Source organism: Lampetra planeri, chromosome 52 (genome assembly GCF_965212315.1).
Source record: "Lampetra planeri chromosome 52, kcLamPlan1.2.h2, whole genome shotgun sequence".
NCBI classification, from domain to species: domain Eukaryota; kingdom Metazoa; phylum Chordata; class Hyperoartia; order Petromyzontiformes; family Petromyzontidae; genus Lampetra; species Lampetra planeri.
In genome coordinates, this window is record NC_136158.1 from 2801127 (window position 1) to 2819217 (window position 18091).

The 18091-nt window shown below is 46.4% G+C and overlaps 1 protein-coding gene across 2 annotated transcripts; it reads left to right on the forward strand.

Annotated features, from left to right (window-relative positions):
- The first annotated feature begins 962 nt into the window (after positions 1–962).
- On the forward strand, positions 963–15795 carry LOC144734614 (uncharacterized). Of its 2 annotated transcripts, none has more exons than XM_078616882.1 (11): positions 963–1129; positions 4820–5050; positions 6592–6663; positions 7400–7435; positions 7933–7965; positions 8913–8966; positions 10175–10204; positions 11179–11247; positions 12085–12180; positions 14082–14246; positions 14596–15795. In XM_078616882.1, the coding sequence occupies exons 2-11, from the start codon at positions 4825–4827 to the stop codon at positions 14706–14708; spliced, it is 894 nt and encodes a 297-aa protein (XP_078473008.1). In that variant the 5' UTR covers positions 963–1129; positions 4820–4824; the 3' UTR covers positions 14709–15795. The 2 variants fall into 2 exon arrangements, with proteins under 2 accessions (XP_078473008.1, XP_078473009.1); XM_078616883.1 differs by lacking the exon at positions 963–1129 and adding an exon at positions 2038–2230.
- The last annotated feature ends 2296 nt before the right edge of the window (positions 15796–18091 follow it).

Below are 18091 nucleotides of genomic sequence, written 5' to 3' on the forward strand. Positions count from 1 at the left end.
CCGGCCGCCTTTGTCTGTGTGTCCACCACTAACCCGTACATGATACAGACGCTGCGTCTGTGTCTACCACTAACCCGTACATTATACTGGTAGCAACCACCTGGTTCCATCAGTCCACAGGGGATGATTGTGTCCGTCGTGCATCAAAAAATAGGAGGGGTGGGGCTGGGTGGAGAGGGGCTGGGTGGAGAGGGGTTGGGTGGGGAGGGTCTGTGTGGGGAGGGGAGGGTGGGGCTGGGTGGAGAGGGGCTGGGTGGAGAGGGGTTGGGTGGGGAGGGTCTGTGTGGGGAGGGGAGGGTGGGGCTGGGTGGAGATGGGCTGGGTGGAGAGGGGTTGGTTGGGGAGGGTCTGTGTGGGGAGGGGAGGGTGGGGCTGGGTGGAGAGGGACTGGGTGGAGAGGGGTTGGGTGGGGAGGGTCTGTGTGGGGAGGGGAGGGTGGGGCTGGGTGGAGAGGGGCTGGGTGGAGAGGGGTTGGGTGGGGAGGGTCTGTGTGGGGGAGGGGAGGGTGGGGCTGGGTGGAGATGGGCTGGGTGGAGAGGGGTTGGGTGGGGAGGGTCTGTGTGGGGAGGGGAGGGTGGGGCTGGGTGGAGAGGGGCTGGGTGGAGAGGGGTTGGGTGGGGAGGGTCTGTGTGGGGAGGGGAGGGTGGGGCTGGGTGGGGAGGGGCTGGTCACTCCGTGGTACCCTTATAAAACTCAACGTTTAACCTACTCACGCCGGCTTGTGCCCGCCCTCAGTCGGCCATATTTGCGGAATACACCACGCCGCCGTTGACCCTGGCCATTGACCGAGCAACCCAACGTTCCTACCAGCTCCCTCCGCAGGACAATGTGTTATAGACACTCTGTGTCTATGTGTGCACTCACTGCACTGTGTGATGCAGCAACACGCATAGCCACAGTGTGGAGTCACGTGACACGTGTGGTCACAGTGGTGACGTCACCGCCTACGTAATCACCGGAAGTGGTACCATCGGCCCACAATGCAGTGGTGTTTGGCACGCGTCGGTAGCGCTCCTCGACCACGAGTTCGTTAAACTTCTACTGACATCGTTGACAACAAGTCGTCAACATCGTTAGCGATTCGTTGTGAACATCTACAACTTGGGTTGTCTTTCTGAACCGTCAAAACGTGAGTACAGCTGACATCCCCCCACCTGCTTTGGTGCGACACCACGTGGTAGACACAAGGTGTCTGTGTGCTGCACATACACACAGTGTCAACCACTAACCTGCACATGGCAGACACGTGGTGTCTGTGTGCTGCACATACACATGCAGTGTCTACCACTAACCTGTACATGGTAGACACGTGGTGTCTGTGCTGCACATACACACACAGTGTCTACCACTAACCTGTACATGTCAGTCACGTAGTGTCTGCGTGCTGCACATACACACGCAGTGTCAACCACTAACCTGCACATGGTAGACACGTGGTGTCTGTGCTGCACATACACACACAGTGTCAACCACTAACCTGCACATGGTAGACACGTGGTGTCTGTGTGCTGCACATACACACGCAGTGTCAACCACTAACCTGCACATGGTAGACACGTGGTGTCTGTGCTGCACATACACACACAGTGTCAACCACTAACCTGCACATGGTAGACACGTGGTGTCTGTGTGCTGCACATACACACGCAGTGTCAACCACTAACCTGCACATGGTAGACACGTGGTGTCTGTGCTGCACATACACACACACTGTCAACCACTAACCTGCACATGGTAGACACGTGGTGTCTGTGTGCTGCACATACACACAGTATCTACCACTAACCTCTTAGGTGGTCCCCACCTGATGAAGGACGCTTGTGTTGCGCTCGAAACGTCGTGATTTAATGTAGTTGTTTTTCACTTTTTTATTTTAATATTATTTTCACCTACGTGGCTTTACCGAAATAACCAAAGAGTATGGATCCTTGCAGTCACGAAAACTTAAAATCTAGAATTTACCACTAACCTGTACATGATAGGAGTCACGTGACGTGTAGAAAGGATAGTTACGTCACTGTAACGTCATCTCAGGAAGTGGTGACGTCAGCCCACAATGCAGTGGCGTTTAGCACGCGTCAGGTTGCGCTCCAATCTTCGCATCTTCGACCACATTTGCTTAAACTTCTAATAATATAGTCGACTAACATAGACGAAGTTAACACCAGTCGTAAACATCGACAATAATTTGTCGTTAAAATTTACAACTTTTTTTTTCAAACGTCAAAACGTGAGTACCCCGCCTCCCCGCAGACCTCCGTGTCAGCTTGAAAACAAAGACACACAGAGACAAATTTCCCACCTAAATGGCCCTAAGGGCTGTTAGTGAGCGCCTATTTTTGCCTACACGGTTAGGGGCCGTCCATAAATGACGTCACGCGATTGTGGACGATTTTTGACCCCCCCTCGTCACACGGCGTCACAAAGTCAGACCACCCCCCTAAAATATGACGCCACAAAGCTCTGCCCCCCCCCCCCCCAAAAAAATAAAACATGCTTAAAATCGCTTTAAACTATTGTCATTGTAGTGCGTATTTAATGTGGCGCTGCACTCTGATGTTGCAGGAGAAAACATTTATTAAAAAGTCTATCTAGTTAAGTAGAACGTGTTGTCTATATTTATTTCAAGTTGCGCATTTTTATGTGACGTCACATTTCTCACCCCCCCCCCCTCGTCACACATCGTCACAAATGTCTGACCCCCACTAGGTGCGTGACGTCATTTATGGACGGCCCCTTAGCACCACCTTTGTATTACCCAGTAATGTTTATTTCCCCCATTTGCGGTTCGGTATAAAACACTTTTTAAAAATGCAACAGCCACACCGTTCTGTGAGATTGATAAAAAAAAATAATGGAAATTGGCTTCAGAAGATATGTTCAATAGTGCCACTTATATTTTGATTTAAAGCTTTCGTGACTGCAGGGATTCATATTCTTGGTTCTTTCGGTAAAGTCACGTAGAAGGGAAATAACAAAATAATATAATATAAAACAATGTTTGTATTATTTTATTATTTCCCTTCTACGTGACTTTACTGAAAGAACCAAGAATATAGTGCCACTTGTATTTGGTTCTAGAGATGTTTTCTAATGTTGGTTGTGTACGTATGCAATACACACACAGTGTCTACCACTAGCGCGTGCACACATAGTGTCTATGCAGTATACACACACGCAGTGACCCGTATACACACACACGCTCTGTATATCTATATTCTTAGGTTTTTTCGGTAAAGTCAAACCTAAAAAAAAAACCTAATAATATGAATCCTTGCAGTCACGAAAGCTTCAAATCTAGAAAGACTATATCTGCTGCGAGATGTGAGTGGTAGAGTCACGTGACAACACGCCCGGTAATGATAGTGACGTCACCGTCACGTCACCTCAGGACGTGGTGACGTCGGCCCACAATGCAGTGGTGTAGCAGGGGCCGGATTAAGATTTTGTATGCCCCTGGACTACAGGTACTGTGAAGCCCCCCAATAATTATTAAAAAGGAAAACAAATTTAGATTTACAGCTTTCGTGACTGCAGGGATTCATATTCTTGGTCTTTTCGGTAAAGTCACGTAGAAGGGAAATAATAAAATAAATATAAAACAATTAAAAGTATCACGACGTTTCGACTGCAACACAAGCAATCATCATCAGGTGTGAAATCCACAGCAAGAAAATTTGAAAAAAAAAATATTGCTGTGGATTTCACACCTGATGATGATTGCTTGTGTTGCAGTCGAAACGTCGTGAGAATTTTTTTGTTTTATATTTATTTTATTATTTTTATTATTTCCCTTCTATGTGACTTTACCGAAAGAACCAAGAAGAATGTTGCAGGCGCGGGTGGGTTGATTCTAGGAACTTGAATTGTGAGAAGAGACAAGACGTTGGGAAATGAGTGACAAACGGTTACTCACCAGTGACTCACGGTCTACCCGTACCCGGCCGCACCAGGGTCGCAAACGGGTACCCGTACCCGGCCGGGTACGGGTAGCTGGGTATCGGGTAGGGTACGGGTATCGGGTACCCGGTTGTGACCTCTGGCTCTAAGCATCAGATCCTCAATAACACTTGGTTAAACTTCTACAAATATCGTCGAATAACATCGACAAAGTGAGCAATAGTTAAGGTATTTAGCAAAACGTCATTAACATCTACAACTCATTTTGTTTAAAATGTCAAAACGTGAGTACAGTACCTCGCCTGCCTGCTTTGGTCGCGACTCGGTCCACACGAAACACAGACCCCCCGTGTAAGCTTCACAACAAAGACACAGACAGATGTCCCCCTGAAGGACGGCTGGGCCAAGGGTTGTTTGTGAGCGTCGATGTTGGCCCACACGATCAGCACCACACCCGTCCGATTTGATATATATAAAATTTACGCAGGAAAATGCAACAGCCACACTGTTCTGTGCAATTGATACAACATTGTTGATGGCAATTGGCTTTACCAGTTAGGTTCAATAGTGCTGTTTATATTGAGTATTTTGTAATGTTGGTTGTGTATGTATGCAGTATGCACACACTGTCTACCACCAACTCTTACATGATAGACACCGTGTGTGTATGCAATACACACATACAGTGTCTGTGCAGTACCTGATGCGGTATGGATATATTCCCACTAGGGAGACAAAGGCGGCTGGACGTGGTGCTGGCCACCCACCCCCTCGTATGCCTTCATAGGTCCTTGCTAACAGCACTTGCTTCTACAGTCTGTTTAGGCTATGCGGGGGATCTTTGTATTGGTCTTGTATGTATATTGAACTTCTTTGGCACCGTACGTAGCCAACCGTGCTAATTGGAGGTCTTGTTTAGGAGCGATGGATGCTTCTCGCGCCACGATGTCTCTCCGGGCCCTGCTACTGGTGCTTCTACTGCTGCTACTGGGTCCCATGAGCCCTGCGCTCTGCTGCCTGCGTTGCTCTCCGATCTTCAATGACGTGCGGAATCAGCTTAAGGAGTCCATACCAGGGGTGAGCGTGGACCACAAGAAGGAGATGTACAAGATCATCACAGAGATTGGCAATAAAGAGGCCCCCATTCTATGTAAGTGGCGCTATCAAATTCCTGTCCTCTATTCACATATTTCAATCCCAGCTCTCAATCCCCACTCTCAATCCCAGTTCTCAAACCTCTCTTTTCCCAGCTCTTTTTCTACACTCCCTTTGATGTTATTCTGCTCCTGTTTTAGGGCGGTGGTATGGCATTGCTGGTAGTATGTTTGCAGTTTGTTGCAGAGGGTTTCACGGTTCGAATCCAGCGGCTACCCTGGCGATTGCTGCGCTGTGCAATAACCGTAATAAACTACGCACTGTCCGCTTCGCTTAGAGTGGACATTAAAGATCCCCCGATGTCATTCTAAGAGTAGGCCATTGTGTGCTTACGTCAGGGTCCAAATGTGTCAAATTCGAAAGTGATCCACAAATGACTACATTTGGATTATACACATCATTGTCCCTTTGCTGGCAGATTAATGCCACCCTAAGTCACTCTTGGTCTCTTAATATCTCACCGGGTTAAACAAAACAATCATCAAAACTTGAAGTATCATTGAAAATTTTATTTTTTCTGTTTTTTCTTGTAAATGTCAGGAGGGTCTTGCCAAATGTTGCATTCATGGACTATGCGGCTGTGTGTAATTCCAAATGAGTTATTTGCGGGTACATTTTCAGCGTTGGGATGTTTTTGCCCAATTCCACAACAAATTGTATAGTTTAGTTTGACTTTGGGAGGAAACTGGACAACCTGGAGGAATCCCATGCAGAACAGCGACAAAACATACAAACTCCACGCAGAAAGGCACTCAAGTCGAGAATCAAACCCAATAACTTATTTTTGTGAGGCACGAGTGTTTCCACTGTGTCGCCCTGTCACTTATAAAAATTTAATAACCCTTATTGCCATTGATGTTAATCGTTAGCTATTATTAATATTGGTAGGAACCTCCTGATTATACCAGCCCACAGGTGATTATTGTGTTCGTTCGTCGTGCAGAGAGGGGCTGGGTGGGGAGGGGAGGGTGGGGAGGGGCTGGGCGGGGAGGGGAGGGTGGGGAGGGGCTGGGTGGGGAGGGTGGGGCTGGGTGGGGAGGAGAGGGTGGGGAGGGGCTGGGTCGGGAGGGTGGGGAGGGGCTGGGTGGGGGGTGGGAGGGGTGGGGCTGGGTGGGGAGGGGCTGGTCACCCCGTGGTGCCCTTATAAAACTCAACGTTTAACCTACTCACGCCGGCTTGTGCCCGCCCTCACAGTCGAGCATTTTTGCGGAATACACCACGCCGCCGTTGACCCTGGCCATTGACCGAGCAACCCAACGTTCCTACCAGCTCCCTCCGCAGGAATCTGTTATAATCCTACATACCCTAGGTCCTAAACTTAACCCTAACAACACCTATTGTAACGCATAAAACACGTTGAATTGAATGAACCCAAGCCAAAACAATTAACTGAAATCAATAACACGTAGAATTAATTCTAAGCGAATATTGCTCAGAAGTTAAAGGTCGTGTTGCTGATGCTTCAATGGTACTGTCAGGGAAGGTTGACAGTGGTGATAGTTGATGGTACTATCGATGATGTTCATGTCTTCGCAGTTGATTTTGTGGACGTGGCTCCCGTGTTCCTGAAGAGGATTCTCGACATTATTGACTCCATGAGGCCAATGGGTGAGCATTACGCTCTTCACACACTCGCCACCACACTCAACACCACCAACATACCATCCACAGCGCACTCAACACCACATCAACAAATCATCACACATAACCACCCTCATCAAACTCACAATCGCACCAACACACGTAACCCCGCACTCGCCAACACCCCAACAAACCATCACACTTGCCACCGCACAACTACGCTCACCACCACACACCGTGCTCACCGCCGCAATGAGCAAACATGAGTTAAATTAAACAATGGGCGTCGCAGTCTTTCCTCATTGACGCAAATTATTTTCTGATGTTGCTGTATTGGCAGTTGTGCACGAGTACTCAATCATAAACTCAACACATTTGTCAATAAGACTGTGGCCTTAACAAGAAAATGAAATAAATAGGTGTTGTTTCGTGCAATGGCAGAATGTACGACGAACGATCGCAGATCGAGTCATACACATTGTGTTTATTGTTTCACGTAAATTTAAAGTTTGTGAAGTGGTAACTGTGTCGTGACCCACCCCCCCGCCCCCACTCTTAAATAAGGTAACGCTGCAGGGTGGCCGCTCCACTCTTTCACATCCCTCCCCGCCTGCCTCACGCCACTGCTAGTCAATCTCACGCCACGCCACTGGGCGAACTCGCGCAGTGCACGGTCTAAGGGTCGCGCTGCGAATGGAATTAGAATTGGAGTCGGTGTACATTGCCTAATCCGTCGTTGTGGTGTCTGTCTCTATCTCTACAGTACTATTAGGTGGCATCCGGATGGCCAATAATCCAGGTAACACTTTTATTTTTTATTAGTAGTATTATTGACAATGTGGTGGGTTTAGTCCCTTTGCCAATATGAAGGCGGAGTGGCAACCAGGTTAGTTCTCTCTGCAGAAGGGGACGGCATGTGTATCGCTGGAAACACCTAAGCAGTCGAATCGAGGAATCTGGCGTGTGGGCTCACACGGCTGGAGAAACATTTTCTTGATGCCCAAATGTGTTTTGATATTGTGCTTACCTGTTGAATTATTCGTTTAAAGTTTGCTCAGCGTCGAGTTTGGTGTGTGCCACCTTGAAATAAGGTCACGCTACAGGGTTGCCCCTCCACCAGTTAACCCTTTCACCTCTCTCCCCTCCTGTTTTCACGCGACTGCTAGTCTATCTCACGCCACATCACTGGGAGAACTCGCGCATTGCGTGCTCTGAGATTTGCGCTCCAAGTTGAAGTAGCATTTGAGCTGGTGTACATTGACTCATCAGTTGTTGTTGTTGTCTCTCTCTGTGCAGAAAAATCAGGTCCGAAGAGCGTCGATGTTCCAGGTAACACTTGAACTTGTTTAAGTAGCGTTGACAGGAATACTGTTACATATTTGTCCATGCAGTCAGATTCTGGAAGTAACGGATGAATTCCAATCACCATTGCGCCCCCGCCGCTGTAGATGATGAAAATGAATTTGTCTGATGGGTGGAAACTGATGCAGACATATGAGCTGTCACAAACCGAGGCCTAAATAAAACATAATTTAGAAATAGTAAAAACTATTTTACAAACACATCAACCACACTCGGGTTGTGTGAAGAAAATTCCAAAGTGCCAACGAAAAGGGGGAGTCAGACAAGGTGGCACGCTTTTACCAACATTATTCACAGCGACATCAGGGGGGTTTGGCCAGTTTCATGTAAAGGCGCGTTTCACCGGGAGCGGGAAGGAATCCGTACCCAGAGAAAACGCTATACGTCTGAGGGCATAGCACCCAAAGGCCAACACAGACAGATTCAAGAATCCACTTGATGTACTGCCAGACAGTTTGGGTGAAAAGTCTACGTGATCCATCAACCCTTGCCTCCAAATTCTGGTTTGTAGACATGCGGCACCGAATGTGGTTGATAACTAGAGAAATTGTATAAATTGTAAAATGAGAAACTATTCAGGAAGTGCTCCATAATAACTCATCATTACATAATTTTTCATGGTAATACTGGTGAATGTCTTCTTGGTTCTTTCGGTAAAGTCACGTAGAATGGAAATAATAAAATAATAAATTAAATAAAAATAAAAAACGTAATAAAAATATATTATTTTATTACTTTTTTATTTTTTTATTATTTCCATTCTAGGTGACTTTACCGAAAGAACCAAGAAGATGAATCCCCGCAGTCACGAAAGCTTTAAATCGAAACTGGTGAATGTGTTGATGTTTTTAGCGATCGCGATTGTGGTGATGGTGTAGATGGTACAGATATTGACGGTGTTCTTGTTTCTACAGATGTTCTATCAAGATTAATCGCTGTCGGAACAGAATACGAAGAAAAGATGGAAGGTGTGAGAATGAAACTGGAATGGAGAGGCTGAGACAAAACGCGTGTTTCCCATGTCCAGTGTTTAGCCGCAGGGCTGGCCCTGGATCGGCATCGTAGAAGCGCTTTATTTTTTTTCCTTTTGTCATGTTGGTGACCCAGGTCACTCGTGCAAATAAGACTCCTAGATTTGAAGCTTTCGTGACTGCAAGGATTCATACTCTTTGTTTTTTTCGGTAAAGTCACGTAGGTAAAAAATAAAATAAGTGAAAGCAACTAAATTAAATCACGACGTTTCGGGCGAAAACACAAGCGTCCTTCTTCAGGTGGGGACAACGTAGCGAAAGCACAGCCGCTTAAGTGTGAGTTGCGCCCAAAACGTCGTGATTTAATGTAGTTTTCATTTATTTTGTTGAATTTTTTACCTACGTGACTTTACCGAAAAAACCAAAGAGTACAAATAAGACTCATTTCGGTCTCTGGAGTTCCCACCCGGTGACACAAAATCAACTTGAAACTGGAGGCTTGGTCAGCGTGACCCAACAATATTCTACCCAATCCTTCCCCCACCTGTGTTTTCTGAAACAAGTTAACTGGGACTGCGATTGATCAAGACGGGAAATCAGGGGAATGAGACGCTATAGAAGTTACAACGTTAAAACCTTAAGTTAAAAAGCATTTTCAAACTTGGATAATTCAGGTGTCTAATACCACAGCAGAGGTGTGAGTGAGCACGGTCGAGACCTGCGTTTGATTCCCGCCAGAGAATTAAATGATGATCCTGCTGAGGTGCTCCACGAATGGATATTAAGCAGCCAAAGATTTAATAACGAAAAATAACACGTTCCTTCGGAGTGGGCAGGTAGGAACTTGGTTGGACAGCGCATTCGTGCACGACAGAAAGCTCGCGGTCACGTGACGCACTTCAACCAATCCGGGAGCGTACTACATGTTTGGGAGGGGCTATGCACGACAGACAAATAATCCCTGGTGGGCAGTGTGGAACTGTTGTTCCTACCTGTATCAGGTTAGACATTCATCATTAGCAGCAGCATTAGCCATGTTCAATCCACTGCTGAAGGCTTCCCCAAGCAGTTACCGTCTGCCACGGTCCTGCCATGTAACATTCAAACCTAGCGCCTGCACACGAGCTCAATTAATCAGGTGCCATGACCATTGCATGCTTGTTCATTTGTGATTGTGATCATCGCTCTTGTTCTTTTCTCTACAGAGATTACACAGGCGCCGTGCGAAACCTGTGGTAAGTGATCGCACATCCCAATCGACACCCAGGGGCTATGCACACACACACGGCGCATTCATTCATTCCACACCCGATTTGTTGTGAACAAACCCTTAACAGAGCTGGTGATGCCACATTGTCACGTGCTGGGTAATAATTAGTTACAAACTGTTACTCATCCTGCCCATCACCAGAGACTCTTCTGCGAGAGTCAACACCTTCCCACATTGCATGTTATCGTCATATTTGTCACAGACAGCCAGTCCCATGACTGCTAGGTAATGGCCTTGCCTTCTTGGTGCCAATTGAAAGTCTCATCCTTCTGTAATCATCTCCCTTCCACGAGTGGATTCCTTCTCTCTCTCACTCCCAGTTACCATTTCTGGTGCAACATTAACTTTATTTTCGAACACAAGAAGGAAAAATTTTCTTAATAAAAACTCACAATGCCGCACATGTAACCACAATGGCGACATATCAAAGAATCGGAATATCTATTCATACTGGAGGAATCCCGTTAGCTATAAAGCTATTTTATGCAGACCTCCAGTAGGGGCGGATCAGAACATTACAACAACAAACAATACAAAAACACGAAAGTATAGGAAAGGTAAACAAATCACCACACCACCCACAAGGACCCCCGTATAGCCTTTAACAGACTGTTGTAGCAAGTTCTGTTAGCGAGCACCTATGAAGGCCGGCACAGCACACTAGAGGGTGGCTGGCCAACACCACACCCGGCCTTTGTCTCCCCGATGCTTATGTTTACATCCTGCACCAGGTACTCATTTAATGCCAAGCCGACCTAGGGAAGGAACAGGACCAGTTAATATATTTATTACCGATGTTAGCTGCGAGCAGGAATCCAACTCGGGTCACCGGGTTTGTATAGCAGTGCGATAACATTTCACTACCACTCATATAGGTACGCACACATACATGTTCCTCTGCTAATGATGCTCATTGTGATGTTGTTTTTGTTGATGCAGCTCGGAAATCAGTGCCGGCAATGAAATGTGGCACATGTGAACGGGTGGTCATCACTTGCTCCTCATGTGGTAAGAATACATCGCACTACCAAACTACACTGCGCTGACACACCTCATATATGCCCCCACCACACTCATACACTACCACCATGCACACCACATCCCATCATGCGTTTGCGCACCAACTGCTCACACTGCATTGTACATACCAACCTTTTCCACGTGTAATACCACAGGCAGCCACACCACACACACGCATTCTATGTAACACACAAACCACATATTACACGCAAACAACGTCACACACCTAATCACAAACACTGAATCGCCACATTAACTCCCTTCACATATTTGCACACAAACACTGGCGGCCATGTTGTTTTTCACACACACACACACACTGGAGGCCATCATGTTTTTCAATGGCGATTTTAGTTTTTCTATTTAATAACAGTCGAACAATGGTCAAATACATTTAACGGACTCTATACACATTATAGATGTGAAAGACCAGTGCATATACAGTTCCATGGCACAAATTTGCCCAATAAAAACCAATTACCCTGCAAGTGATTCAATTGTAATTAGACGTAGCAACCATCACCCACTCCTGCGAAAACTTGGCAGGACCTTCCTGAAAATTATTCACGAGACTCAGCGAGGTTAATTTTGGTAAAAAAGTGTCATAAATAATCATCTGAACATTTCTTTACAGAAAACGTACGTTAAAATGTCGTGATTCAGTCGAGCACAGAATAGCCTGCTTTCACAAACTACAGGATATAAATTTTAATTCACTCTACAAGCGTAATATGCATAGTGTGGCATGCTACGACATGTTGCGGTATGTTGTCATACTATGATGCAGTGTGGTATAGCATGAAATGACGTGCGGTGTGTTTTTAGTTTCAATCAAGAAGATGCTTGCCAACCCCGACATCATGCGGATAGGAGGAGGAATTATGCTGTCATGCATCCTCCTTTTCATCATCGGCATTCTAGGTAAGAGGGAGGGCTGTAGGTTTACACGTTTGTATGAATGTTTAACTTCTTTCCCACCGTACGTAGCCAACCGTACTAATCGGAGGTGTGGGTCACTGGGCCATGGAACCCAGACCTGCACCCTGCCTAATGCCTCGGAACCTTGATGTTTCAATGCTTTGTTGAATTTGTTTTATATCGCTGGCCGGTACTGAGACATTTGATCAGTTTGTGGTGTCCCAAACAAGACACTTGTAGAACATCCAACATAGGAACTTCCAGAATTCTTATCCTGAAATTACACACGGGACTGCATGGGTCTCTATGCAAGTCTATACTTCTGAATCTTGATTTGAAGCTTTCGTGACTGCAGGAATCCATACTCTTTGGTTTTTTCGGTAAAGTAACGTAGGTATAAAATAAAATAAATCACGACGTTTCGGGCGCAACACAAGCATCTGTCATCAGGTAGGAAAGCATGGTCTGCTGCTGAGGCAGGCTGTTTTAAAAGGTTTGAAATAGGTGTAGCCCAAGGGTCATTTTACGTGAGTCTATGCTTCTCTGTGTGAGTCTATGGGTCTCTATGTGAGTCTATAATTCTCTGTGCGAGTCTGTGGGTCTCTATGCAAGTCTGTGGGTGTCTGAGTCTATGCCTCTCCATGTGAGCCCATGGGTCTCTATGTGAGTCTATAATTCTCTGTGCGAGTCTGTGGGTCTCTATGCAAGTCTGTGGGTGTCTGAGTCTATGCCTCTCCATGTGAGCCCATGGGTCTCTATGTGAGTCTATGCTTCTCTGTGTGAGTCCATGGGTCTCTATGTGAGTCTATAATTCTCTGTGCGAGTCTGTGGGTCTCTATGCAAGTCTGTGGGTGTCTGAGTCTATGCCTCTCCATGTGAGCCCATGGGTCTCTATGTGAGTCTATAATTCTCTGTGTGAGTCTGTGGGTCTCTATGTGAGTCTATAATTCTCTGTGTGAGTCTGTGGGTCTCTATGAGTCTATAATTCTCTGTGCGAGTCTGTGGGTCTCTATGTGAGTCTATAATTCTCTGTGTGAGTCTGTGGGTCTCTATGTGAGTCTATAATTCTCTGTGTGAGTCTGTGGGTCTCTATGTGAGTCTATAATTCTCTGTGTGAGTCTGTGGGTCTCTATGAGTCTATAATTCTCTGTGCGAGTCTGTGGGTCTCTATGTGAGTCTATAATTCTCTGTGTGAGTCTGTGGGTCTCTATGTGAGTCTATAATTCTCTGTGTGAGTCTGTGGGTCTCTATGTGAGTCTATAATTCTCTGTGTGAGTCTGTGGGTCTTTGTGGGAGTCAGTTGGTCTCAATGTTAGTAATTTACATCTCCAAACGAATAATCTCCCGGAGCTGACCCGCGTTACAATTAAGTTATTATTTATCATTGCTTTATATTTGTGCAATATTTTCGATTTCCTGTGTTACACATTTTTTAATTCCGATTTTTATTCACTCCCATTACCGTACTTTTTAAAATGTATTTTGCTTTTATCATGTTGGTGATCCAGGTCACTTGCATATGAGAGTCATGCTGTTCTCTTGAATTCTCACCTGGTTAAGCAAAATCAACTTGACTTTACTATGGCCTCTATATGGATCCATGCGAGTCTGATTTTCGATTGTGGTGAAGTGTAGTCCATCGCATCGCCGCTCATTGTCACATGCACGCTTCCTTCAGGAGGTACAAATGTAATCCATTGGCTACTTCAGGTGCCATTAAATGACATTACTAACCCAACAAGCGCAGTTATGAACTCGCTTTCTATACTCGTACAATGCCGTAGGAAAGACGATGCATGTGGTGCTTTAGTGACACGATGTGTGTAATGATGCCTCGTGCTGTGAAGAGGTACAAGTTGTGACATGGAGTGCATGACGATGTGGTGTGTGTTTGTGTGTTACAGTAACATCATACAAGAAGGACGATGGGAAAGATCATCAGGGTGGTATGCTGACGGAGGTTGTGCCTCACAAGGAGGAGCTGAAACCGGCTGTTCATTCTGAGAAGACAAAGAAGAGTGAAAAATCTGGCTCCATTCACCACTCTCAACACAAAACTCCCAAAGCTGGTAATTCCACAGTCAGTCTGTCCCCAATGTTAGAATATGCATCTCTAAGCAAATAATCTGCCCGAGATCACTTATGCTGCAGGGAATTATTTTAACATTGTTTTATCGTTGTACAATATATTCGAAGTCTCACGTGATAGTTGTTTTTATTCCGATTTTTACGTGCTCCATTACTGTACTGTTTTACATTGTTTTTTTAACACGTAGGCTTTCGCGACCAATATCACTTTTTTACTGATTAGCCGTGTCGGGAGGTGGAGGGTTACGACACATTTATAAATAACGCGATCTAAACCCAAAAACGTTGATTATGAATTTTGTCTTTTGTTTGTCATGTTGGTGAAATCAGTTACGCCTCATTCCAAGAAGAAAAACAGCAGTGGACATACAGATTCTGCCTCCAAGCACCACTCTAAAAGTAAAACTGACAAAGCTGGCAATGCCAAACACACTCAGAAGTGAAGGAAACTCCACAACAGCACGGATGGGTGACATGGAGCAGCGCGGACTGCCAGAGTGAAGCAGCACGGACGGACAGAGCGGAGCAGCACGAACATTCAGGATGAACGCCTTGTTCGGGGACCGGGCGTCGCGCCTTCGGACTTTGGCATTCCTCGGCCAACTGGCGTGCCGTCTGCCACATCAGGTCATCGCATCGCGGTGGTCTGCGCTTCTTCGCCGAAGGAGTGGCTGGGCTGCACGGACTCTCTCTTGGCGCCCTCTCCTGGGGCAGGAAGACATCGCTGTTGGCATTGCAATGCCCAAGGCTGCTCGGCTGTCGAATTGGAAAACGCATCCCATGCGCTAAACACACACAGGCACTAGCCTTGGCAAATACCTAGGAAACTTAAGAGTGTTAGCCCCGGTATCAGATCCCCTCCGTTGAGTTTTTCACCCCTAGCCTGCCTAGCGAGCAAAAATGGTCTGGGTTTTCTTGGGAGGAGGGAAATTGACAAAGATTTGATATGCAGGAAATGGAATGGACTGGCGATTGTGGGAGATTAAAGGACGATGTTACTAAAGAACTTTAATTCTCTTGCAGAAGTGCTGCTACTGTTCAAACCATTGTCGGGGTTTTCTCTTTTGCATTCGGTTTATTCAATAAGATGAAATAAAAAGTGATCAGCATCATATTGATATTGGCTGTTAAGATTAATTATGCTCTGATAACATATGCATTGTCTTTGAAACTGATTTGTCCACATCAGACTAATCCAGACAGGACTCCTTGATTGGTGTTTTAACATCTTAACGCCTGTTTTATTGCCAGAAAGGGTAAAACCTTGATTTGAAGCTTTCGTGACTGCAGGAATGCATACTCTTTGGTTCTTTCGGTAAAGTCACGTAGGTAGAAAATAAAATAAATCACGACGTTTCGGGCGCAACACAAGCGTCCATTATCAACCAATAATCTGAGAATCGGAGGGTGGCAGAAAAAAAACGCTTTGTGGGACTGCTATGGAGAGGCGAGAGACTGTTTTTTGCTTATATTTACATATGTTTAAATATTGTTTCAGAAAAAGTTTGTACTAAACTCAAGCGACTCCTGTCTTTCTGGTCATGGATGTTATTACACCACTCACGCTACCAGCTGGATCTTAGAAGTTTGTTTTTCACGAACACGCAGTTGCGCAGTACAGTACTCAAGCTCTTATAATTATCATTCTGTCGGGGGTGGGGGGGGGATGTTTGGTCCTTGTAACTTCTAAACATCCGTAATTCACGGGGTTAAAATCCTGTGTTGCTGTGTTCAAGAGCCATCATGGGTGCAGGGGCTTCAGGTGTTGGAGAGTTTAATGTTTGGATCAAGTACGGTAGAGGGTTTAATGGTTTAAATATGTGTAGGGTGTCAATTCAGAGACACTAATAGTAGGAGGCATACACGTTTATTCTACACTTTCCACAGTATAGGGTCAGGACAGCCGACACGCTGCCTGACCCAATACCGACGAGAAGGTGAAGACGGGGACGAAGACTTGTGAAGACGATGGGTTCCATTCCCAAACCACAGCAGCCCCGACCCAGCGTCGGGGCCTCCCTTTTATCCTCCCCAGCATGGCCTGGCTCCGCCCTCGGCCACGCCCCCTTCTGGAACCCACCAGAAGGCTCTGGCTCAGCCCCACGTGTTCCTTCTGACGCCTTTACCCTACATCAGAGGTCGCAAACGGGTTTTGATTCCTTACCCATACCCGGCCGCAACAGGGTCGCAAACGGGTACCCTACCTGTACCCGGCCAGGTACAGGTAGGGTACGGGTATCGGATACCTGATAGCGACCTCTGGGATGAAGCCATGTTGCAGGTGCGGGTGGGTTGATTCTAGGAACTTGAATTGTGAGAAGAGACAAGACGTTGGGAAATGAGTGACAGTTACTCACCAGTGACTCATGGCCTACCCGTACCCGGCCACACCAGGGTCACAAACTGGTACCCATACCCAGCTGGGTATGGGTAGCCGGGTATCGGGTAGGGTACGGGTATCGGGTACCCGGTTGCGACCTTTGCCCTACATCCCTGCCTATCACCTGCCCTGCTGGTAGACCGGGATATTACACCCACTATCCCTCTCTACCAGTAACCAGCGCTCCGCGCCGTAGTGACCCATTCTATGTCACTACATATGTACTGAACATACAAGCCATGATCTTGTGTTTCTCCATAATGCCAGAAGGGTTGTCCATCGGGGCAAATCCCATTGTGTGGGCACCCCTGACACCTTCAAACTCAACCGGAAGTATTACATTTGGCACGGTGACGTGAAAGCGCCGGTAGCCCCAAAGTGTGGGGCCCGGGGCATTCGCCCCGAATCGCCGTACCCGGGGGACGGCTCTGACAGCCAGGTGCTGTATTGTTAGGGGTTAAACGGGACAGTAACATGTAGAAGTACAGTACAGCAGGTTTCTTGCATCGTAATTCACCTCGCAGGAACAGTCTCTAAGGGTACAATTCCCCACCAGAAATGCAACTATTGGTGTCTCGCGTTGGTTATATCCCAGCACCACCAGGAGCAGGGCCCGTTTCTATCAGACCCACAGCACCAAGTCCCCCACCTCTGCGCAGGAACCTCTAGAGCCCCTGTAAGCACATTCCCCTTCGGTCCCACTCTCCTAGTAGAGTTCCTTCACCCGAGGCCAGTAAGTTCGACCAATCTGAAGGGGTGGTCCAGATGTCTCATAATTGAGTCGGCAACTGCTGCGCATTGCTTTTTTTTTCCATCCAAAATTGCTCCTGTGGAAAATAGCTTGCTGTTTCCATCTCAGTATTGCCCATTTTGGTGGAGCTTCTTTGTTAAATCTTTCACATGAATCATCTCGTATGCCTTTCATGGTTTTTCTGGTTTGTGATCTTTCCTGATCTCATACTCTTCACTACAAGCCGTTCTTCAATATTGTAAGAACTCGTATGACGTATCTGAAACAAATAAGGTTAATTTTTAAACAGATGAACATGCAAAGGAAAACAACGTTAGGGGTCAATTGGGGGTCACGTGACATCTTTACAACCCAGGTGTGTCGGTGCGCACACGATGAAAAGCAATCACCCATCCAATCAACGAGCTTATTCATCAATGTATTGTTTCATGCAGCTTTTCGTTCATCAAGTCATTGAGTCAAGACGAGATCTCTGAACTCGCCCCTAACTCTAAACGGCCATTGCCCCCTCCTTGATGGATATACGACTCCAATCGCTTCATTGAGCAACTGGCATCAGCATAATAAAAAAAATACACGCGACAACTCGAGTGTTTTGGTCGATTTATAAAGTAACTTTCAAATCGGTAGTTTATTTTCACAATCAGAACTAAACGCACGTGGACAGTCGCCACGCACTGTGTTTTCTCATTACA